This window comes from Aphelocoma coerulescens, chromosome 2 (genome assembly GCF_041296385.1).
Source record: "Aphelocoma coerulescens isolate FSJ_1873_10779 chromosome 2, UR_Acoe_1.0, whole genome shotgun sequence".
Lineage (NCBI taxonomy): Eukaryota > Metazoa > Chordata > Aves > Passeriformes > Corvidae > Aphelocoma > Aphelocoma coerulescens.
In genome coordinates this window covers 23032883-23058081 of record NC_091015.1, presented here as the reverse complement: position 1 = coordinate 23058081, position 25199 = coordinate 23032883, and the positions used below count along the sequence as shown (strand labels likewise).

General features: G+C 39.1%; 1 protein-coding gene across 4 annotated transcripts in view; it reads right to left on the bottom strand.

Annotated features, from left to right (window-relative positions):
• The window catches only part of CDK14 (cyclin dependent kinase 14), a 334987-nt gene that overhangs the window by 232469 nt on the left and 77319 nt on the right, over positions 1–25199 (bottom strand). For all 4 annotated transcript variants that reach the window (XM_069006789.1, XM_069006790.1, XM_069006792.1 and 1 more), the window contains one exon: positions 4610–4855. In XM_069006789.1, the coding sequence (XP_068862890.1) occupies positions 4610–4855 (246 nt within the window). The remainder of the gene's footprint in view (positions 1–4609; positions 4856–25199) is intronic.

Sequence of the window (25199 nt, the reverse complement as noted above, 5' to 3'; positions counted from 1 at the left end):
CTCTGATCCCATTCTGTTGCTTGCATCTTCCTAACCCTTTAACACATAGCCATAAATTAAGAGCAACCTGGGCAGAAGCAACCATGAGCTCTCTGTGACGGGGCTGGACGCAGTTTTTAAAGCCGTTCACTTGTTTTCCAGGCTATTAGAGCACAGGAGCTGGCTCAACTGCCACATTTTATCTGCCTTTTCATCTAGAGAGCATCCATCCCTCAGGTTAATGATTATTAACACTTCCTTTGTACCAGTAAAGAAAATTCCACTCTCTACACTGAACTCTGAAATTATCTTACCTCCATAAAACATATCAAGCAGGAAAGATGCAGTTACCCTAGTAATTAACAGTTTCCTAATTGGAGAAGGTTGCATACACCTGGAGAGGAAAAGAGGCAAGAATGGCACAGCAAGTGTTTATTTGGGCAGACAGAAATGATGCCTTTCTTTCGGAAAAAATCCTGACATTAGTGTTTATTTTAGAGCTAGATTTCTTACACAACTGATTTGCAAAGTGCTAACAGGATCAGTAGGATCATTACAGGATTCATGCCTTTTTGCTTGTAGTTTTTGGAGGAAAGTTGCTTGTACCAGGACTAAAAATTAATTAAAGTTACAGAAACTGAAGAAAGGCCGCTCTCCCAAAAAGAGTGCAGAGTGAATGCAGTAAAGAATTTCTTATCCAATTATTTTTATTTGAATGTTTGGGTTTTTTACATTTATCTGAGTTAGCAGAATGTTAGTGTTTTACTTTATTTTGTTTTTAAAAAGTAACTGACAGGTAGGACCATATACCTTAGCATGACATTTAAATTCACCACCAGGGAGCTTAAGCTATTCAAGGAGAACAAACTGATGTGTATCACTACATAACTAAATCTTGAGCAGATGGCTAGTTTATACAGCTTGCAATATTCTTTTTACATATGGTGCAAAAGTACTATTTTAGTGTATAAAATGTGTACTCTGAATACACCAAAACTTTCCCTTGAACTGGAGAGTTTGATCATGTGTCTAAAGAGCATGGATCTCAAAATTTTCATATAATTACAGTCAAACCATCTTTTAAAACCAGCTGTTTGGGGAAGAGTGGCATGTATTTGTTTTTCAGTTGTGATTTTTTTATTTTGTCCAGATTACTTTGTAGTATTACCTTTTCTTCATTTATGGAGAAAAGAAAAGCATTTTCTTGCCTTGGTAGACAAAGGACTCAGCATGAGATTTTTAGAGAGACAGATATAGACAGAGAGGGAGAGAGATGGATAAGTACACACAACTATAGCCATATGTATATAATGTATATATGTATATACACACACTTGTGTTGGGATTGATCAGAGAAAAGGTTTGTCAAGCCGAATTTCCTTCTAACAGTGGCTGACAGGCAACACACAGGCAAACACCTCCTTCATACCTCCAAATTATCCACTACTCTGATGTGATAAAGGAATAATTCTCTTCTGCTGGAAAATTCATACCACAATAACATACAATTTCAATCAGCTTCAGCAGTTTGGAAATCACTCTCATAGACATTTTCTTATGTTCAGAGTAAGGGGAAAAGGTGGAAGGATTCTAAGTGCAAAAACTAAGCTTGTCATATAAGAACAAACAAACAAAAGTGCTAAATTCTGTCTGTACACTACTGCACTAATCAACTACAGAGGAATTCTACCAGGTCACAAAAAGGTGCAACATTAACTGCAGAAAAATAAATCATGTCCAAAAGTAAGAGATTTATTTTCCAAGTGACAGTCTGTGGGAGGATCATGGAGCTCCAGCTTCCCAAAACCTCTGTGTGTGTTTCATCTTTCTCACCAAAAAGTGCAGAGCATTTCAAAGGTACAGACAACACAAAATGGGCAACATACCACCTGCAGAGTATTTTGTGATCTTTACCAAACACTGAAACTGATACCTGTCAGAGAAGTGATAAGGCTGCTGAAATTAATCAAAGCAGAAACTAACACCCCAGGGCATTATAAACAGAGTCTTTCAGGTCACATTTTGAACAATGTTATTTTTCTGAGACAAATAAAGGACTTTTACCTGAGCAGAAGCAGTGAGTGATATGGAGACCGCAAGCCTCGGCCATGTACCTTCTGTAAGACATCATTTCCACACCTGATGGCTATGGAGGACTTTAAATGATGAAAGGAAAAGACTAAATGGAAGCTTATCTCTAATTCAGTTCCTCTACTAATCAAGCAAAGAAAGTGCAAATTGAAGGTAGCATATCTCTATCAGAATATCTTAAAATAAAGCTTACAGGAAGCAGAGCCAAAACTGAAACATAACTCCACAACTGTAGCCCGTATGGCCCAGAGGGCATCATAGAATGTTCAAGATCATTTACAGAAACTGAAATGCTCATTCAGACTGGTATAACCTGTACCAGAGGAGAATTTTCAGAGAACCAAGTATGAACTAAGTAAGGGAAAATATGCAGCTGACATGAAAGGAAAAGATGCAATGATCAGAAGAGCAAGTAGCAAGGGCATCTGCTAGACAACATCAGGGCTAGAAAAAAAGATGAAACCCTAAACCTTTTGTTAATTCAAGTATAATTCAAAACCACAGGATGATACATTTCTGCAACTAACCACACAGGCATCACCCAATAAAATGTGCATCAGGGCATCTACTGCCTGAAGCCATGTATTCAGGTTCTGGGAATGGGAATGAAGCATCTTGATCGTATCTCTGCCTTGGATGGCTGAACTCAGGTCTACCAGGCAGGACGAGGTGTGACCTGATCAGCAGAGGGCTAACACTACATTTTGTTGTGAACTGCTCTTCCCTCTTCATGGGCATGAACACTTTCACTATTCCAAGTGCTCTTCCTTGTAAGGAAAAGTCAAAAATTACTAACAATGCCTCCAAGCAGAAGGAAGAACTGAGTTCACCAAACAGAGCTATAAAAATCAGAGAGAATTACAGGAAGTTGAGAAATGAGAATTCTATTACAAGAAATTCCTTTGCACCTCCTGTATCCAGCAAGTCTGTGTGAGTGAGCATAGATGAAGATAAACAAAAGCATATGTTTAGCTAGGGCTCTAACCAGCAGCATACTAGTAGAGGAAGCATTAATGTCATTTACATAAGAAAATACTGGGATCATAGGAGATTGTACAGATGCAGTAGAGTACCAGCCCTCTGGAAAAGAACAAGATGCCAAAAACACAGTTTCAAAAACATCTGCTTCAAAAGCCTGGAAGCAAAGCAACTGAAACCCTTCAGTGTTAACAAAAGAATGTCAAAAACATTAACAGAAATTAGTAATAGTTTCTAAGAGGAACAGCAAAGATGAGGAGTGAGTTAATACCACAAAATATTTAGGATTTTCAAAAAAAAAAGGTAATTTAAATTAATAGTTGTGGTGCCAAAAAATAATCAGGCATCACAAACAAGTAAACACAGTGCAAATAGATTCATCCATTCTTAATGATTGTAAAAGTTTTATGGTAAAAACTCCTTGTCATGGACTCAGATGGAATACACTAGAGACATCTTTGGCAGCAGCTATACAATGCCAAGTGATGATGAAAAAGCAAATTTGTTTTTGCTACAGATGGTTACATTTTAAAATGTAACCTTTTCTAAAAAGGACGGTCCCCTGGAGGCGTGACATCTTACCCGCTAAATTCACATGGGTTAAACACAGCTCATCTACAGAAAATGAATCTCTTGTCATTTCTCGTTAGAAGTCTGACAGGCTTCAGTCAAACTTCTGTAGGGAGGACAGAAGATGTCCAGAAGATAGAGCAAAACAAAGAAAAGAAAGAAAAGAAAAAAAAGGCAATCAACCTTTTAAATTGTTTCGCACCAAGTAAGATTTGAAGTGTTACATCCGTTCTACTTAGATCTGTACTATTCAACTCAAAGGTCACATTATTATGGATTTTTCTTGCCAAAGCATAACAAAAATAGTTTTTCAATAATTTTGAAGGTCTTTTGGGGGAACTCTGTTCTGGGCATTATTCATGAAAGCTATGACATTTTATTTATCTATTTTATTTCAAAATACTTGAGAATAAAATTATTATGATGTGTTCCCAAACCCTTCTCTGTTGTTTTTCTCTCTTCCCTCTCTCTCTCTCACAGAGTTTCTGACAGGGAAATAAATGTTAGTTTTACTACTTGATTTTGAAAAGAGAATTATAAAATGTAAACAAAATCTGTCAAATCTGATCTGTTTCTCTAAAACCGAAATCTAAAAATCAAAAAGGCAATTTATGTGGTTTCTTAAACTTCATGGGAAAGAATTCCTCTTCAAATATAAGCAATCCTCTGCCAAATTTGCTGCATAAACATAACAGCAGCTGTAATGACATACCAGGATAAGAAGAGGAAAATGCTTAGAAATCCTGTAAGACACCCTAACTAGTATCTGAAAGGAATTTCATAGTTCATATTCTTTTTCAAGTTCTATTTTCTGATTTTATTTTATTAATAACACTACAAATATTTATGGAAAACACATTTAATAGCAGCTACGACCTTTTTTTTTTGTTCTTTCCAAGTAAACAATCCCTTCTTAATCAAGAAAACATTAATCTGGTGCCTCTAATTCCACAATTTGGTACATGTGGAGGTATCAGGACTGTGCACTTACAGAGCTGGGGCTGGAGTGCCGCCTGACTTTAGGTGATTCCTTCCCTGCAGATGAAGTTTTGAAGTTAATGCAAGCGTTGTTCTCTGAATGAACCCTCTTCACTTGATTAGTTGGTTTCTCAAATGGATCAAAACTACTCTGTGTCCTCTGAACCCGAACTTTTTTATCCTCAGGAATTGTATCCAGAGGTTTGATCACTGAATCCATTCCCTGGCAGTTCCGTGTAGACATCTTTGTGACACATATCTGAAAAGAAAAAACATCATTTGTTGACTCTAATGGGCTTAAAGATGATATCATTCCATGCATCAGCCAGCATCAAAAAAGGCATTGAACTTCATAAGCATTCACTTTCTAGTTCTATGTTAACATTGAAAACAACACATGCATTTTACATAGGGGACACACACATCACAGTGATAACTATAAAAAGACTATCTTTGTACAATGCACTAAAAGATCTTGAAAAAGGAAGGCAAGTGAGGAACATACATAAATTCATACATTTGTGTTTTATTGTACAGTGTGTTCTTGGCAACGATGCCACTCACTTCTCTCTCCAGTCTAGCCACAGATATCTACAAGCAGTATTGATTTCCATTTGTTCAAAATTGGATGAGACTAAACTAAAATAAATGATGGTAGTTTGTGCGTGCACTGGCTGGTGCTGGCTTTCCAAAGATTCAATACCAGTATATTATTGTATTTTTAAATAATGCTTATACAGTGTTATTATTATTATCACCATATGTCTCAGAAAATCAAATCAGTAAATCAATTCCCAGGCACTGAAATGTGAGACTGCACCTTAATGGCACACTAAAGCACAGAAGTTCAGTTCTTTGTTACTGTGAGGTATGGCTCTGCCAAGCTCCAAAGACTGCCACTTGCTGCTTGAGCTATCAAAATACGCTGTGGTTAGTTCAAAAGCACAAAATGAGCAGAACAGCAGCTTTAGATACTCCAGTCATGTACATTTCTGGTTTTAATTTCAATACACTCCAATACATATGACATTTTTTTAAATTACACTGTTGGTGAGGGGTTGTGTTTGAGGCCTCAGCTTCTGTTTTCACCCATGAGAGACTTGACTTTTACTTGGAAAGAAAAGAAATAGTTTCAGCTTTCAGGCTACAGGGAAAAGTTATGAAGTGTGATGCAAGCAGACCCAAGAGGCTCCTTAAATTGTAAGGCAAATCAAAGTAATCTACAATGTACTTTTTCCATGACATTTGCATGTGTTAAAGGATAGACAATGTTAATTTGCTGTCAATTGAACTGTTCATATAAAAACAATTTTACAAGCGTAATATTCTATTCAAGCACGTATAATCTAATCTAATTTTTGAAAATGTGTCCTCCTAAAACAGTTAATATAAAAAAACAAGAAATTACTATTTAATCAGGAGTCTTCCCTCCTAACCCAAAGTATCTCCAAAAACTTCTCCAATAAATTATTCTCTGCCATCTTCCCAGAGCAATTTCGTGCCTTGAAATCCAACTCACTTAAATTGTTTATAGAAATACTGGGTGACTATACCTTGTGGGGTTTGGCTTTTTTTCTTTTTTTTTGTTATGATCCACTGTAACAGTAGATTAACAATTTCTTTTCTACATTAAAAATTTAAAGTATGTTTCCTGCACTGTGCCATCTGGCCAAATGATCATATACCAGGTCAGCTCTAATGAAGGCCATCACTACTGTCACAAACCAGGCATTACAAAGGTTAAAATTTCTTCTCACTAAAGTGATTTCTCCAAGACTAGAACTTCACCAAGTTATAACTTCCTTGAGAAAAGGAAAAGTCTCCCTTCATTCCAAATGACAAATTTTTTTTGGGCTAAAATTAAGACAATTATGTAATTTTGGTCTGATACTTCAGAGAGAAAAGATACAGAGCTGCTGCACAAAGAGTTTTTAATTAGTCTTGTAAAACTAATTGGTTTCTTTTCCCTAAAACAATTCATATGCACAGACATGTATCCACATACTTCCCACAGTCATCTCCATGTCCTTGCAATGCTTGCTAAAAACAAAGACGTTTTAAAATAAAGTTAATTGAAATTACCTTTAATATAGCAGCACTTCCATGTTGCTTAATCAACATGAATGAAAATAAATCAGCATTTCTCAGCATTTGAAACCCTATGATCTAGAAAGCAGGGGCAGGAGACATGGACAAAAAGTTCCAAAGCAATACTTGTCTTCCCTTCAGGATAACGAGGCACCTGTATCGGATTAAAATATTTGGAACACGCAGCTATAAACATACCATAATGTTAATAATGCCATGAATGCTGCTTGTAGGTTCTTTTTCCACTAGAAAATATCCATGTCTAGTTCTAATGTGGGCCATGTAAGCATTTGTTACTATTGTCTTGACTGGAAGCAGTAATAGTTTGGAATTAGATATTGAAGGGAGGCACTTTGGCCTTCAGGCCACTTGACTGTGGATCTGGAGTAGGATAAAAATCCCCACCATCATCTTATAGTAGCCAACTTCCAACTCGCAAATGACTAAAACCAAGACAAGCACCAGCCAGCTCCCCACTCAGAAGTCAAACACCTTACTGGATGCACAGGCTGGACACCACTGCGACCTCTGGAAATGTCTGAGGACTGCAGAGAAATGCAAAAGTAGAGGCTGCTCACCATGCCCATCTGCCTGTTCTGCAACTGCAGCACATCTCCTGCCAGCACTGACAAGGGGTTTAATTAATCACTCTTCTCTCACCGATATCAATATTTCCTTAGCAGAAATAAAGCATTCTCTCCAAATGGCTGTTGAAGCATACTGTTGAAGACAACAAAGCTAAGCTTTTGCTGCTGTTGAAGGGTACACATTTCCAAACTGTCTGTCCTGCCTATAAAACACTGAAGAGAAACAATATTTAAGCATTTGTTTTACATTCTGCCATTGATAGGCCAAGTCCATTGACAGGCCAACTTCATGCTGGAAACCTGTTCTGTGAAATCTGAAAGGACCAGATCTAAAAGGTCTGCACTGAACACTGGCTGTAACCAACTTAAGGACACAATAAACTCATTGGTGGTTTCAGGTTTCCCTCCATCAGCAAGGCTAAGCTACCACAGTAGAGCAGTTTTTGCCCCTGGTCAGCAGGAGTGCTGACAGGCTGCTCCTGTGCTCCAGCTAAGGGTACAACTTACTCTGTAGTGGCTTATCGTGCAAAAAAGCAACAGTGTGCTGAGCAAAATTGAAACATAGCATATTTTGGAAATCTTCCTCTCATACAAATGATCATAGATTTCACCAGCTTGACCACACCACTTTTAGGAACATTATGGGTTTGAATTTTTTTACACTAATTCAGCCTTTAAATATAATTTTCCCTTATACTGCATAACTGCTGCTTATAAATTCCAACCTCTCAAGGGATATGTACAGATACTTAGCATCAGAAGGTGTTAGACTTGTAAACCAGTGTCTACCACCCAGTAGCTCCTTGCTGGTAGTCAGCAGAAGCCTAACACACCTTCTTGTTTCCAGATTTCTTTTTGCATAAGAGAGTTAAGGACCATTTTCCAGTGAAAGCACAGTATTTGTCGTAAAGAACACCAGTTCATTTACAGAATCTTTTAGATGCTCCTTTGTGATCCTCTGGGATAGTCAGATTTTCCCTCTAAGTACATTCTGCCACGTCTAAGACCAGACTTTTCTTTTTACCTCAATTCATTTGTTCTATCTACCTAAGTCATAGGTTCTTCAGAGTGGGCCTATTCTTTTACTAACTCTTCTTTTACACGCAGAACAACCCTTGTACACCTCAGTGAAGATGACAATCCAGAAAGTTGTGGAAACTTTTTCCAATGCAGCCTCAAAAATGGATGATTTTGTTGAATATCTGATTTAGCTACACTTACCAGAATAAAAAACAAAGTTAAACAAGCCCTTACATATAGGAAGTCAACCTCTGTGATTCATTAGTCCCCCCTATCTATGGAATGCTGTACTTAAAACAGTGGGGCCCAGACTCTCACTGAGATGTACATTCCACTACAGTCAAAAACTGGTGCTACATGGAGATATGATGTTCAATGGCACCTTAACTATTAAAAGTACTGACCTCAAATGTATGTAGAGACAATACAAGTGATACCTTGGCAGAAATAATGTTTTGTTTTGTCATATGAGAGATGACAATTATGCTTTATAAAATGCAATCAAGAGGAAGAAATGTTCTGTATGAATATGCTGTGCATTTAAAGAAACCTCTATCTTGCCAACTGCATGAGTCATTAAGCAGTTTTAATTGTCATTTCTTTAAAACAAGTCATCATATAACGAAACATTAAGGTATGTCAACACATAAAATAATTCCTTTCCCTTCAGGAGTAACTGCCATGATTTTGTGTTTCTCCCACAACAAATTACATTCAAGGCATCATTTTCTGAGGTATAAACTATTTCCAAAACTATTTGGCTTTTAAAAGTAGGGCAATGGAACCACCGTTAGCTCTTTCAGATGGGGTATTTTTGCCAGCAGATCTCATAATTATGGGGATCAGAGGTATGGGATCTTCATTCATGCCTTCACTCTTCTTTACAGGAAACATGATTTAAAAATAAGCCAATCAACTTAATACACTTAACGGCTATAAATTATTACAGGTATAGCATGGAATACACAGGAAACACCTGCATCATGTATGTATTGTTCAAGCAAACATTACTATCCTTCCAAACCTCATATAAGATAGAAAAGTCTCAAGGGATTCACTGGACTATTCACCACTTCTGACTTTGGGCATGTTCGGTGGCCCCAGACATGCAAAATAAGAGAGGAAATAGCTGCTTTGTCACCAAGGTTCCAACCTTGCAGGGATCCCAGTACCTCAGAGAACCATGATGAAAAATGGATGTTGGCAAAAATGGCATGAGAGGGACCGAGACAAGGAGCAGGTGATACCACAAAAAAAAAAAAAAAAAAAAAATTCTAAAAGGAAAAAAAGGTAAGACAAAACAGTGCGAATAATGCATGGTATTCACACCAGAGAATTTCACATGTAGAACATTCACCCCCGAAGTCTGCTTTGGTTCTAAGGTAAAAAGGCTAAACTAGACTCCAATACTTGTCTCCCTTTAAGGAGTTTTGCTCTTCTACACAGAAAACAGAGTGGTCCTACAGAAACTCCGTTTTTGTATTTGAAGTTACTCTTTGGAAAAGCACTTCCAAAGCAGCACTCAGATACTGTCCAGGGACTTGGTATCTTGTGGGAAAAAAGATTTAATCCGGAAAATAGCAATGACTATTTCCACACAGTGAGGCAACAGTATTAATAGCTAAGAGTCCCTGATCCCAGATCTGATTTCCAGATCTTGGAAAAAAGATCCCTGTCAGCCCAGTTGTGGTCCAACAGAAGCACTTCTCCATGAGCATCCTGCCCATTACATTTTTCACATATGGATCATTGTGGTGATGCCGTGTTTTTATTGTGTTTTTGTATGTTCTTCGTAACCCCAATGGTTCATCCCCACCTTCCCCACTTCTATTCCCAGTGGGCCTGCCCCAGATTCAAGCCGCTCCCCTGGTGCTCCCTACATGGTTATCCCCTCCCTTTGTTCTGGCTCCTTCCCTGCCAATCGCCCAAACCCCTCCCGGAGTTCTGGGTTGTTCTGTGTCTGTCACCCAAGCCCTCCCTAATTACCCTTATATGGTCCCCATCAATCCCCTGAGACCCTGCCCCCTCGGATACCTCCCCTCTTGGAAATCCCCAAAACCTCGATGCCCCATTGGGGCATGTTACCCCCTTCCCACCACCCCTCGAGACTATTGGTCTACAAGAATGTCTATCCCTGTCCATATCCCGCCCCAAAGACCCCTATTGGTCCCCTGTTGGGCCATCCCTGTTGTACCACCTCCCTTTATAAGTTGTTGCACCGATGTGATCGGTGCTTGTGCTCCTTGGACTCCCTTTGGGTTGTAAGCTGGAAGCTGTGTCCAAAGGCAAGCCTCCTCGCAACTTTCTATCCTCTCCCTCATCGGGGCTGCTGACAGCCACAGCACCTGGGGCTTCAGCTCCTCGGGGCAGAGCTGAACTCCAGAGGAGCAGCTTTAAAGCCTGGAGCCTTCGGCTGCTCCCCACTCCTGCCACACACCGTGGGTGCTGGCCGGGCTGAAGACAGCGGTCACCGCGACAGAGCATTAATGTCAAATACATAGCTCTACCTCCCCAAGTTGTTTCACATTCTGCTGCCAAGCCACATGCATTCTCCATGCTCTGATGACTGAAATAAACCCACTTTTAAAATTTGTCCACAGTTATTTACTCACTCTCAACTAAAAACATAAGGCAAAATGAGACATCATGATGAGACATTTGGCCACCAAAAACCCACAGCACAAACAACCACTTTGCAGCTACCTGAAGAGCTCTTGTCTACTTTTAAAAGAAATCACAAAAGAAGATTTATCTAGAAAATCAGAACATTAATGTCAATTTCAGTAGTTACTTGAGTACCACAGATTCTGGCAATGTAAAGCAAAATAAAATGTAGCACCACAAAAGTTAGTGCAGCTTGATATTAAAAGTTATTTTAGTGTTTCTCTGTGTTTTTTTATTTATTTAAGGTAAAAAGAGCCAGAACATTAAAGAAAGAACTCCTCATGTGGTTCCACAGAAAAGCACAACATAGTTTATACTTTGCCACTTTCTTAGTTGCTGATCAGAACCTGAAGACAATGTATGACAGACAACAACACAGTCTGGACAGTATTTTTTCCCCCTGCTCCTCCTCCCCAGTCTCACAATCAATTTGAGAAGATCCCAAGGCTGTTATACAATAAAAAGGCTTAGTCATCATTACATCAGTATGGACCATGGGGATACAGCCTCCACCCTAACATCATGGTACTCATAATTTCTCAAAACATAATGTCAGCATTTAGCCAATATTTTTCCCATAAAGAATACTGCTGAAGTTAAGAGACTGAAATCACAAGAAGAGTATTTTTGCTCCATGTGTAAAGCTCCATAATAAGCCCCATTAAATAAATAAAAATCAGTAAATCATTCATGGAACCATTTCTAAACAAAGATGCCTCTTTGAATCACCTTATATCTGATTTCAAGCAATATTCCTAAATCTGCATGTGGGATTAATGTGAAAATAACAAATGATGTATCAGATGTAGTTACCGTGATACAGTTTCAATGCAAGGTTTTTTCACTTCATCAATGTCAGCAAAATTAAGAAGTCCCAAAGAAACAGGATTCTTAGAATTAAAGGTTGCTAGACTAATTCATTTACTGTTTAAAGTCATATAGCATTGAAAGAGTGAGACTGATCAGTTAAACCATGTAAGTAATTTATGGTCTTACAGCTCATGAATTTTAAAACAGTCATGAATGACCCCGGAATTAATCACCTGTTCGGGTACTTAGTAAAATATAGACTGTCCCCTATCAGTGGAATTTATTCATATGAATAAAGATATCCTCAGTAACAAAGAACAACCTATTCTGGCAGAGCAGGTCAGAATCCTACCACACAGAAGAAAAAAGTTTAAAATGCTTGTATAATGTAAAGACACTACTCTGAAGTTCATCACATCTTTCAAGAAGATGCATTATATCTGAGTTTTAAATCCTACATTTACCATCCTACAAATGTATGGTTTGGTCATCCAGAGGCTATGGACTTCTCTAAAATATCAAAAGAATTGTCAACCATCTACTATTTTCTATTGGTCATGGCCACTGTGTAAAACCAGGGGAAAAGTGACTGGTTGGGTAAATACCAGAGTGAACATCCAAAACTGCTACTGAAAAATCTGAATGAAATATCTGAATTCCACGCATTTGCACCATTCCAGGACATGTAGTATGAAAGGACCAGATACAGGGAAATCCAAGATCTAGCATGCAGCAAGAAAAAAAAATTACTGAGTGATGTAAGGTAAGGAAGTCACTTAACCTCTCCACAATTCCGTTTTTCTGTTCGCAACAGTGATCCTGCCCCTATCACAAGCAGAAACTGGGAGCACTAATTACGTTTGTAAAGCACTTGGGCTTTTTAAAGTCAAATTTTATGAAGATTTAGATAATAATTTGTAGAGCTAAAGCCTGCTGGAAGTAGTGCAACAATCTCATTATTACAGACAATAAGACTTAGCTATTGTATTTAGCTGAGAGAGGTATAAAGAAAAATAATATATAGCTATGTGACTAGTGATTCAACAACTGAATTGCTTAGAACGTAAGTCTGCCAATAATTTTCACTGGAAAAATCCTATCTGGATATGAGTTTTTATTACCTTTTATAAGCATGTTGTTTTCTATCATGCTTTGGTACCATGGCAATTGAGAACACAAGTCATCTGCAGATTCTGGCATCCCTGGAATTTGACATTTGCTACTTATAAAACACAGTTTGGGAATGTTCTGGAGTATTATAAGCAGCTTTGTTCAAAATAAAAATGCAGCTATCTGCAGATTCATTCTCTTCACAGAACAAAGCAATAGGGAGGCTCTTTCTCATTTTAAACAAGTCTTGCCTGCTTCTTCTTGGCCTATCTGGTGGCACTCTCCATCCTCCCCAAGACAGGGTCAGCAAATGACTGCTGCACCCACAAGCAGAAACATGCACAGGTTGAGAAGAGAGCTCAGTTGGTGAGAACTCTACAATACAGGAAAAGATCCGTGAAGAACAAGAGATGAGATAAGGGAGCGAATAAAATTGTGAAAGGGTAAGTAGAGCATGTAATGCTGCACAACATCACCAGCCAGCTCATACCGGAGCTACCAGTGCAGTCAGGCTCATACTTGAAAGAGGTCCTTGAACACACTCACCCCTCCCTGTAATCACCTACACCAGCCCTTTGGTCTGAACACTTGATGGGCACAGCTAAAAGAAGGAGAAAGAGAACTTGAGCAAGATAGAAAAAAAAAAGGGGGGGAGTGGGGGAAGGAAGATGCAAGGAAAAAATGGTCATACAATAAGACACTTTTTTTCTTCTCCTGATGGCCTCTCTCCGTGTCCCAGAACTATAGTTCATATTCTTGGGTAATATTTATTTAACTTTAATTGGATATAGAGATTGCTAGCAATGCTAGATATGCACTAGCAAATGCAACTGAAAACAGAGCTCAGAGACTGGAAATGGTATCTGGGAATATGGTGTGTTCCTTACTGTACCTATCACAAACGTATTCATACACCTCCCACAGCCCATCTCAAAGGCACTCGCCCAAAATGGCCATTTTATTTCCAAAGTCAAAGCTGATGTTAAACCAACTGTCACTGTCATATGGAAGAAGGCAAATATAAAAAGGTCACTGAAGTGCCAGATGGGAGAATTTTTGAACTAGAAGCTCTGACATTAATTCTCTGTGTTTGTCTGAAACACTGAACTCAACGAGCAGATTAAATGTCCGTGCTGAATTGCCAAGTGAGAAAAAAGTCACTCTCACAGAAAGACCAACTGATCAGGTAGGAATCCCAGTTTAATAAAAACGTGAGAAGATTTTTATCTGCATCAAAGAAAATAAGATTTTATACTAGAAGTTAAAACTGGTTACACAATTCTTTCCTTTGACCACCAACACACCAAGAGATGCAATATAGTACATATTCTGCTAACTTGATACCTAAATATTAGCATAATTCCTGAATCCAGCACAAACTTGAAATCAGGAGTTATTGAAAATTACTTTAGGTCCCCTCAACATGGTAAGAAAAAGCTGACCATTTCAAAAAGATTTTTTTTTCTGTTCAGAGCACAGCCTAACTTCAGAAAAGTGACTTTCCAATCCATTAAAGCTGATGTTCCTCTCCTTGCAGAGAAAAAAGGTCCAGTTTTCAAGAGAGTCTGGATTAGATTTTAGGCCTATAAAAGCCTACATATGTCTTCAAAGGAAAACCCTGTTGTGTGACAAGAGACGTCAGGAGGAGTCACCTAAGGACAGGGTCTCAGATAAAGGTCACACCGAAGTCCCGACAGCCTCTAACGTTCATGAAAAGAGACACAAACTCAACGGAGCTGATCTGAAGAGGCATTTTGCTCTATTTCTGTACTGATGCCCCAAAATACAGTAACTGTGTTAGTAATAAAGCCTGGCAAATAAATTCTTCCTTTCACTTGCACAGTGCTCACATTTGTCACACTGGTATGTAATGCAATATGCCATGCAAGCCTTTCCTGAAATTGCAACCAGGCTGCTGCTTCCATTAACCTGTTTCCAGACTTGCTGCATCTAAAAGTAGGAGGCTCATTCCTCCAATAAACCAAACAGGAGGGCACAGTTGAGGATCAGCAGTGGTGACAGGGTGGGCGAGGCAGCTTCCAGTGCCAGGCACGAGCCAAGGATGCCTTGGTAACCAGAAAAGCGGTGGAGAAAGTGTCTGAACATAAACACTCTCCCAAGAAATTGTGACAGGTGGTTTTTATACTCTTTTACTTAGTTACCCACTTGTATCTGTTGTCTATCCTCCTCTGTAACCATATGAACAGGATTTAAAAATAAAGATTAAAAAAATATTTTCAATCCCTTTTTCATATCAACCTCCTGCTCCAACAGATGGCTACATGTGCCAGTGCTAGTTTATACAGTTTTCTTTCCATAAGTGCATTATTAGTGGTTTTGTGAGAACAGTATATTAAGTCTTTCTGAATTTACAGGTTTGTAATTTTGTTCTATCCTCCAAAACTCCCCCTGATCATGAAGTTATCAAAGGCATATCCATAAATGCAGTAAGTCTTCCCACTGCCAAGTTCAAGTGTGAGAAATCTTGAGAGACTTGACAACAAAATGCCTATTCTTGCTAGAATCTGAGGCTGTCAGTAAGGTTTTTAAGAAAATAAATCGTAAACAACTCCATGCCTTGAAAATAGGTTCTACCCAGTTCCTTTAGGCTCCTTTGCCTATCCCTAGCAAGCCTCTTGATTCTTTCACAGTTATCACCAAGTACTTCTGACTCAAACTGAAAAAAAAATTTGTCCTCTTACAAGCAGGGACTGCAACAAAAACACTGCTGTTGGTCAGATCTGGTCATGCAACTGACAGACTAAGACTTAAGCCCAACTACTCAAGACCTTTCACATATATGCTCTTCACATAAATGCTGAAGAGCACTTTTTTAATTAAAAGAAAAGAGGAAGGGGATAGGTCATGTAATCATCTTTGTGAAATACAGGCATTTGCAGGTGGAAAGGTTTTGCAGCTATCTTTTGTCTGGTGTGATGACAACCTTCATTGCACTGAAGCAGCATGCATGTCAAGAGAGCAATGCCACTCTCACATTAGCTTCAGCAGATGCTTTAAAAGTGCTTTGCAAGAAATAATTCAAGGCTAGAATGGTAAATTAGTTTGGCTCTTTTTCCTTCAGACCATTTCCTTCATTAAAAAAATACATAAAAATCTTCTTACTTCATTCCTTTCCCTGTTTTCTTCATTTTTCTTCCTTTCTTTTCCTTTTAAAATATCTTTACCAAAAGCCAGAGGATAAACTAGGTAATGAGACGTGCTTGCTTCATTCTGCTAATGCATTCCAAAGTTTCATTCTAGCACCAAGAAAGAAATCTCTCCTGCTCTTAGTTGCTTCATCCCTGAGGTCAACAACCCTACAGGTTGAGAAATGCAGCTTCCAAGGCAGATCAATGTCACAAGGAAAGACAAGCTCTCTGAGCACTTCTAGATCTGCTCCTCTACATATTATCTTCCAAACCACTGCATTTGACAAAGTATCCTCTATCAAATCAGCACAGTATAAAGGCAGAGGCAGAAAAAGCTTCAACTTTGTCACTATTCTTTTGTGTGAGTAATCTTCCAAGATCTGAATAACCTACATTCTAACTTGGTCTCCCAAAAATCAGCCATCCACGACCTTTCTGCCATTGCTTTCTTTCATGGAAGTTTGAAAATTCAGACAAGGATGACAAGCTCAGTTTCACAAATAATTAAATGAAAAGTCCTCATCTGTGTTTGGATTTCATATACACCTGACTCCTTTTTTTTAACTTGGTCTTTCTGGTTTTCTTCCCCTCAGACAAACGACCTGGTTACAGAATTCTATAAAACTTGAATGAAAAGTCTCAAAGGAATTTTCTAGCAGCTACTGCAGGTTTGTCAGACTTGCAGCAGCACAATAACTTTCAAGGCAAAAAGGTGTAAGGGAGAATAATGAAACTTGCTTCTCAGTGCATAATGTGCTACACTGGAAAACATGCCATATCCTACAATTCAGAATTTAGTCAGGAGCATTATAGCATCTAGTTGGGAAAATTATAGCATCTAAAGTTATTCAGAATATGAAGAACACTCCAGTATATCTTTTCTTGCTAAGATGGATAAAACTTAAAACGGAGAGGTTTCAAACTGATACTGAGAAGAACTCATCATAAGAAGAACAACTGCAATTTTATAATGAGAATTCTATGAACAGCATAGAGATAATGCTCATTTTTTTTAAAAAACTACATATTTCAACAGAGAAGTGAAAATCACTCCTGCTTCTTTGATGTGTTCAAGCCAAAACATGTGCTGTAGTAGACTTATGACTGTGCTCAAATGAATTCTAAAGAAAAAGCTGTAACAGTACAAAGCAGCCAAGCCTTCTGCAGTTGGTGACAATTTGCACCTCCAAAGCTGTGAGTTCATCATGAATCACTTGCAACAAGCAACAAATTCCGAGAATCAAACTGGTCAAAAATCACATCTATCATTAGAACATCAGTGCGAGAAGTCCTCCAACCTTACACTACATGAAGCTTCTCATGAAAAAATTGTCTCAAAACTGAGAGTGATTGTAGATATTTTGCATGGCTTTCCCTGCACAGCTGCCCACCAGCAGCACAATCACATTTTATAAATATATAATTTCATGTATCTGAACCACTTTGCCAAATACAGAAAACTCCTTGCAAACTTGAAAGTTAGGGGGCTGGTTCCACCACTTTCCTAGGCAGCAGCAAAACCAACCACCCCATCATTAAACTGTAGAACTTTTCAAGACAACTCTTCTGCATTACATTAAAATAAAATTTCTATAGCCAATATTTAACAACAGAAACCATTTGTTCATTAAAACCCACACTATTTACAGGGAAGTCTGGGCAAACCCATTTTACACATATTCTCTAACAGTTTAAACACATTTTCTGTGTACTTACACAAAGATTTAATAAACTGGAGAAGGACATATTCAAACACTCTAAGCCTGTAGACTGAAAACTATCAGAAATGAATTAAGTGAAACTGAGCTTTCACAATATATAAATAGATATTATGCCTTTTCCTGGTGGTTTTACTTCCTCACTGCTCACTTGGCAACATTTGGTACTTTCTTCTTCAGTTAAGTTGTATACAATTTAATATTAAATTATAAACATCCAACACAGCAAAACTGAAATATAACTGACATAAATTCTATTCAGTTTCCTGGATAGAATGATACACACTGGATCAAACGCTTGCTGATATGATATTTGTTGGTAGCTTAGGTTATTTTACATTTATATAACATCTAGCTGAAGTTTATCAAGTTATTTTTCAATCAGAACCTGCAACAGATCTAGTCAGCAGGATGGGATAGCAAGTTCAGCTCTTGAATTAATGCACACAAATTCCAACAATAAATTCTACACATTTTTGCAAAGTAAAAAAAAATATCTCTGCTCACACTTCTCACACCATTTCTGACTAGCACACCAAAACAAAGACAACTAACACCTAAAACTGTATGTTTCCATGTCCCCCACAGGCCAGTCCAGAACTGATACAGCAACTTCAGAGAAGCCCATCCACCCAAGAATATGATAAACAAAAGAGCAAGTTCAGCAGCAATAGAGAGAAAGCCCAAAAGCTACTTCTACGAAGGCAAAATGATGTGTTTATGGGGTTGATTCAAAAATTTTATAATACAAAATCACCCCCCTGAATTCAACATTCAGTACTTAATTACTATTTCACTACTCGCTTTTTGCTAAACTGCTAAATCCAGAAATATATGTAGGCTTATTTTAGGGAGTGGAACAAAAGATATCAGTGAAAAATATGCCACATGTCAAAGAGATGCATATAATCAATGATTCTGACTATATACAATAGACTTATCTCAAAAGCAGAAAGCATCACAGAAAGGTATTTACTGAACTATACAAAACCCCAGAAGTCACCATGTAGGTGGAAGGAGCACTTAAGGACTGGTGGAGCTGCTATTGGGAGAACTTGTCCTGGCATTAACATTATAATAACAGTATTAAGAAAAATAAAGTCCTTAAGGGTCAGATTCTTAACATCATTAGTACATTCATGTATCTTCCTAACATGGTAGCAGAAGAAAAACTTAATCAAAGATGCTGGAAGCCAGTACGGACTTATCTAAGGGAACTCAAGTTCAGAAAATAGTAATTAACCTATTCTTCCCAAACTAAGAACACCAGCTGCTCTTTTCTTTAGTTCTGAAAGAGGCTTTGGAGAACTGATATTGCACAGCCTCTCTGTTGTTTCAGTTGATATTTGCTACTCCTATTCATTTCAACAGGGATTGTAAACTGTAATTTTCATTGTATCAATACCTGAAACATTTAGGAACATTTTAACACTAGTATTATCAAACCCAATTTACAAACCACGTACAGCACTCCCTGACAGCTGAGTATTTTTGCCTTTCTGGGACTTCAAAGGAAAACAACCCCAACAGAGCTGTCTGGATCTGCTCAGCAGCTCCTGTGACCTTTAAGGGGCACATCTGCACTCACATTTATACTGAGGTTGCTGAACATGACAGCCCAAATTCTCATCACTCTGCCCCAGGCTGAGCACTCACACACACTCTCACCCCAGCAAGCTCCTGCCGACCCAAAAGACCCACTCAGGGCAGCTACTGAAATCTGCAGGGGCAAATGCCCAGTGGAAGCTGGCACCGTGCAAGGATTTAGCTTAAAAAACAAAAACATCCCTTACCCCTTCTCTCCACAGCTGGAGCCCAGCAGAGCTGCCCGTGCCAGCTGCCCTGTGGGACCGGCCAGGCACACTTGCTCTTCAGTCTAATCACAGCCCCTTCATGGCTCTATCCATGTTCTCATCTCTGGGGGCTCTGGGAGAAACAAGAACCGCCTGTCTGAGACAGACAGAGCACCTGCTTTGAGGTCAACTCTCCAAACAGCCCACCAGTGCTGTGGGCTGTCACACCCAGTGTGAGGGGGAAATGTCAGAAACTGTTGCAGCAGGTTTGGTTTTAGAGATTTGAGGGACTGGTTTTGTTTAAGATTTACACAGCAAAATAACTAAAAAAAAAAAAAAATAGGTGATCATTTTTGCTATAGAACTTCAGTGGCTGGCTAACCTTGCACTAAGACAAGATCTTGATGATTTTTTGCCTGCTCAGCTGCAACTCCTTGAAGTTCTTTCTTCCTGGAGTCAGGGGCATTAAGGATACTACGGCAAACACTCACTCATCAGGTAATCCCTTATCTCCTGCTGTGACAGACCCCAGCCTCACTACAAAACTGATTCACAAAAAGACCTTTATCTTCAAAGAGCACTTGGCAATAACTTCCTATTACACTATGTGCTTCTTTCCTTTCCCATCTGTGTTCTTAACTTTTGGCCACATTTTCCACATTTTAAGTTAGTTTTTCCAGCTAGTTTATTTGGAGTCTGTGTTTAACTAAGTACTACTATAGGGAAGATTATTTATCAATAAATTATGTCCAAAACATTATTCTTTTCTTAGACTCAGAAAACTAAAATGGGAGAACTCTAGAGACAGTAGTAACACAGCAAGCAGACATGATGACTTTAGACTTAGGGAGAAAAAACGCTTGGAGGTAGGAAGATGATGGCAGCAACAAATTTCACATCTATAAGTAGATGAAAAGATAACACTAAGAGAAAAACACAATTTAAAATTTGCTTTTAAAAAATCCCACACTCCTGGACTTCCATTAGTTGTACAATATGAGGACAAACACAAGTGGTTGGATTACTTCTATGCATTAAACAATGGTTTGCAATTTATTAATAGGCATGACAGTATAAGAAAAGGAAAACTTCCATAAAAATTATTAAAAAATACAACCGAAATAACTCTTGCAATAGAACATTACAGGTAATTATCAATAAAAAAAAGAAAAGGCATCTCTACTTTCTGAGAAAAAACTATGTAAATTAAGGTTGTATATAGTGTGAAACTGACCGCCTGACATCACTTACATTGCAGTATATATAGCATTTTTTAAGGAAGGAACTCCAGCGAAATAATAATGAAAGCTTCAGAAAATAATTGATGTAGGACTGAATCTTTACCCTTTAATCATATTCGGTGACAAAGAAGAAGAACCCTTTAATTGGCAAGTACAGAAAAAGCAAACATGAATCCCTGTCAAACTAGTTATTTGATCCCACACTGATATACAACTGATCTCTTCTTGGAGTATAATTCACATGCTGCATAAAGATAAGCATTCTCCTCTAGAAAAAAGCCCCTTTGCTTTTGTCCTTAACTAGCAATAGCAAAAACCATCTCTCACCACTCTACCGTTACTACCACAGTTCATTTCCTTTAAATAGTAGAACATATGGTGAAATACTAATTTTTGTTCAGCTCCGATGGATTTCTGTTGAGAGTTTTCTATAGCTTGATCTATAACTGAAACACACTAGCTGTCAGTTAAGTCATCAGAAATACTTCAAGTAATTCCATACTATGGCCACATTTTAATCTTTCTGTCTTGTACTAATGGTAATCGGTGCTCTTTCCTTCCTCTCTTTCCCTGAACATGCTGCTGCTCTAAGCTTCCATATGTTGAAATATTCCACTAAGATCCAAACCGCTGTCAACACACTCCTACATAAGCATTCAAGAATGACTACCTAAAAAGACTACCTCACTTTTTGTTGTATTAAATAAAGACAGCATGCAAGAGAAATAAAATCATGACAGAGATTAGCAAGGCAAAACACATCCATGATATAGTATGTATTTATAAAGGATTGTTTTAATTTTATCTTCTACCACCCAGCAAATCTGTAACTGTTATAGACATTTATTCAGATCTAGCAAGATGCACAGACTTGTTAGCAGAGATGAAAAAGTGGCTGATCACGTCCTTCACTCACTCATCCCAGAGGGCGTTCAGCCAAGCATGTATCGGAAAAAATTGCCCATACTATCCTCTTAATACAATTATAAATAATGGTGCCTGAGACAGAGATACAAAGCTGTACCGAGAAAAGCATCGCTTTTAAGCCTTCCCCTACCTTTTCCCTGGTATTTACAAACCGCAGGCAGTACTGCTGGGGAATCTCACCAGGGTGGCTGCCGAGAGGTCTCATGTGGCGTTCCCAGCTTCCCACCGCCTCCCTCTGCCTGGATGTTAAGCATTCCCGAGAAAACCCACCCTGACATGCACAGAATGAATCCTGCTCAAGTTGGAAGCATGTGATAACTAGGCTTCAGGTTGAAACAGGAAACCCCAGCACCCAGTTAATCCCAGAGATTTAAACAAGCCCCATCTTACCGTTTTGCTGTTGCCCAGATCAGGTCAGATTCACCTGCAACTCTTTGGCATCTCTCTAGCAATGTTAGTGTTTGCAGTCAGGCCGGGCTCATTCAGCAACTGAATTCACAACATCTTTCTGCACTAGCAAGCTGAAATGGTACGGCTGTACTACAGCTAAGAAAGGGGGAAATCTAAAGCAGCAAACAAAGAAATCCCTCAAGACAGGGTAATCCCAGTGGAGTAGAATATAAAAGGTACAGATGAGCACTGAGGGTACACTATTTCTCTGTCTAAATTTCATCAGCAATACTATGCTCTTTCTAAAAAGATTTTTTTTTTAAAATATATGATGGACTTGCCTGTGGAGTTCCCAGAAAGGCAGAGTACCCAGGCTCTGCAGCAGCATTGCAGCCAAAGTAACCATGCATATGCTATCTAGGCAATTTACAGCAGTCTTTTTGAAAAGATATTGATTTACAATGTAGCACTGCCTCAACCCAACACAGTACTGCAGCCAAAATAGCTAATGGTGATTTCACAGGAATTAAGGGGAAAAACTCAACATTCAATCAAAGGATGAAACTAATCATTCCCAATTCAATTCGTCCCAGTACTGAAAGATATCAGCAAGTTCTAGAGTGACAAAATGACATTATAGAAATAATCTGTGGGGACCTGGAAACAAGCCCTATGAATACCATAGCCACTTTTACACAAACAATAAATATTAAAAAGCATTTAAAATTTATTGAGTCAAAATATGAACTCTCAAGTTAGTTTCAGCATTTTAAGGATGAAACTTAGTATTTAATTTATTAATGTACAAAATACACAAAGCTGTGAGTAAGCAATAGACACCTACTCCGTGCTGGGAATCCACTACTCAGCCCAAGCAAGCTTGAGTGTGGTAGGAGGGAAAAGAGGGCAGCAGGAGCAAACCCTGGCAAACCCTCAGGGAGGGCTTCTCTAGAAAGGAGGCAGTGCATCTTCTCCATCTCCTACTCCTACAGCAACCCCTGCTGGTCTGTGCTTCAGATGGCTCCTGGCTTCCCAGAAACCTCCTGGGGTTGGGGGAGCATTGGGCAGACTATACTAGGACAGGGAACAGTAATGTGTACATCAGCGAAACCTTCAGGAGGAAACGCATGCAGCTCAGCTGAGGTGACATCTTCAACATCCTGAAATGTTTTTCATTTTTATGTAATGATGATGTACAATGAACTAGCAGGCAAAACACAGCCCTGGCTCACAACCCGGGCAGCTCCAGTGACCCTCACCACAGAACCATTGGAAATCGGCTCTCCTTTAGAGTTCCACTTTGAAGAAAGCAGGGTGTGTTTAAACTCAACTCACTTGCTCAAGTCCCGCCATAGTCACCAAGACTTACACATGTTGGCATACTTCTCAACTCCAGGCTCACATGTGAACCTAGCATCAGTGGCTCCAGTGACATATAAAACTTGAATGGCATAAGCAAATTCTGTAAGATGCTTCCAAAATTATGTTGTAGTTATCTTTTCCCCTCATCTATTTCCCAGCCTTAGTCACAGGGGCATCTCCAGACTTCTCAGGTTGTTAATTTGGTTTCCAAGCAGACAGAAGGCTTCACATCTCCTGAAAAAATATGACTTCCACTCTCTTGAACAAAATTTTCTTCTCCTCTCTCTTGAGTGTGAGGCTCAGAAGAAAACATGAATAAGAGCTTCCAGTTGAAATTACAAGAGAATACTTTCACAATGTTTACATTTCTTGGCCTTATTCTGTCAACAACAAATTTGTCTGAGGCTGAGGGAGAACAGAACAGAAGGATGCTAGGGAAAAAGAAAAAAAGATAGTGAGTAAGCACCTGCAGAGACCAATATGTGCCAAAAGACAGGCACCATGTTAAGGGAAAAGTGGTGGATGGCCATGGGAAAAGGAAACACAATAGGCAAAAAAGGCAAGCCAGAGAAACAGGGAATTGGATTCCAGAAGCAAACAAGGTGTCGGGCCAAGGCACAGAGACTGAAAGCAAGACAAATAGCCTACAAAGTTAAAGAATCACAGAATATTCTGAGTTGGAAAGGACCCACAAGGATCACTGAAGTCCAGCTCCTGACCCTGCACAGGACCATCCCCAAGAATCACACCACGTGTCTGACAGTGTTGTCCAAATGCTTCTTGAACTTTTCCAGGCTTGGTGCTGTGGCCACTTCCCTGGGGACCCTGTTCTAGTGTCCAACCACCCTCTGGGTGAAGAACCTTTTCTTCAACCTAAACCACTCCAACACAGCTTAATGCCCTTCCTTTGGGTCCTGTCACTTCCTTTGGGTCATGAGAGAGAAAAGATCAGCACCTGACTCTCTGCTTCCCCTTGTGAGGAAGTTGTGGACTGTCATGAGGTCTCCCCTCAGTCTCTTCTCCAGGCTGAACAGACCAAGTGACCTCAACCACTCCTCATACGGCTTCCCCCTAGGTTGTTCACCATCTCTGTGGTTCTCCTTTAGACATTCTCTAGTACCTTTATATCCTTCTTATACTGTGGCACCCAAAACTACCCCCAGCACTCAAGGTGAGACCACCCCAGTGCAGAGCAAAGCAGGACAATCCCCTCCCTTACCCAGCTGGTGATGCTGTGCCTGATGCCCCCCAGGACACGGGTGGCCCTCCTGGCTGCCAGGGCACTGCTGATTCATGTTCAACTTGCCATTGACCAGGCTCCCCAGGTCCCTTTCTGCAGGGCTGCTTTCCAGTCATTCTCCAGTCTGTCCAAACTTGATTGACCCACTCCAGGTGCAAAACTTGGCACTCCCCCTTGTTAAACATACAGTTGGTTATTGCCAAGGTGTCTTAATTTGTCTAAATCTCTCTCTGCAGGGCCTCTCTATAGTGAAATACAACTTACAGAAACCTTCCATATTTAAAAGTTAATTATTTTTACTGCATCGAAAAAATTGGAAAAAAAAAATTCATTTATTGTATTAAAGCCCTTCTTGTTGCCTTTGTCTCTGACCTTTCTCAAAAGATCCAATTCCAAGTGGGCTTTGGCTTTCGTAAGTGCATACTTGGAAGATATATCTGTATTCCTTCCCAATTACTTGTTCTCAAATCCATCTTCTATATAATTCCTTTTTACATTTGAGTC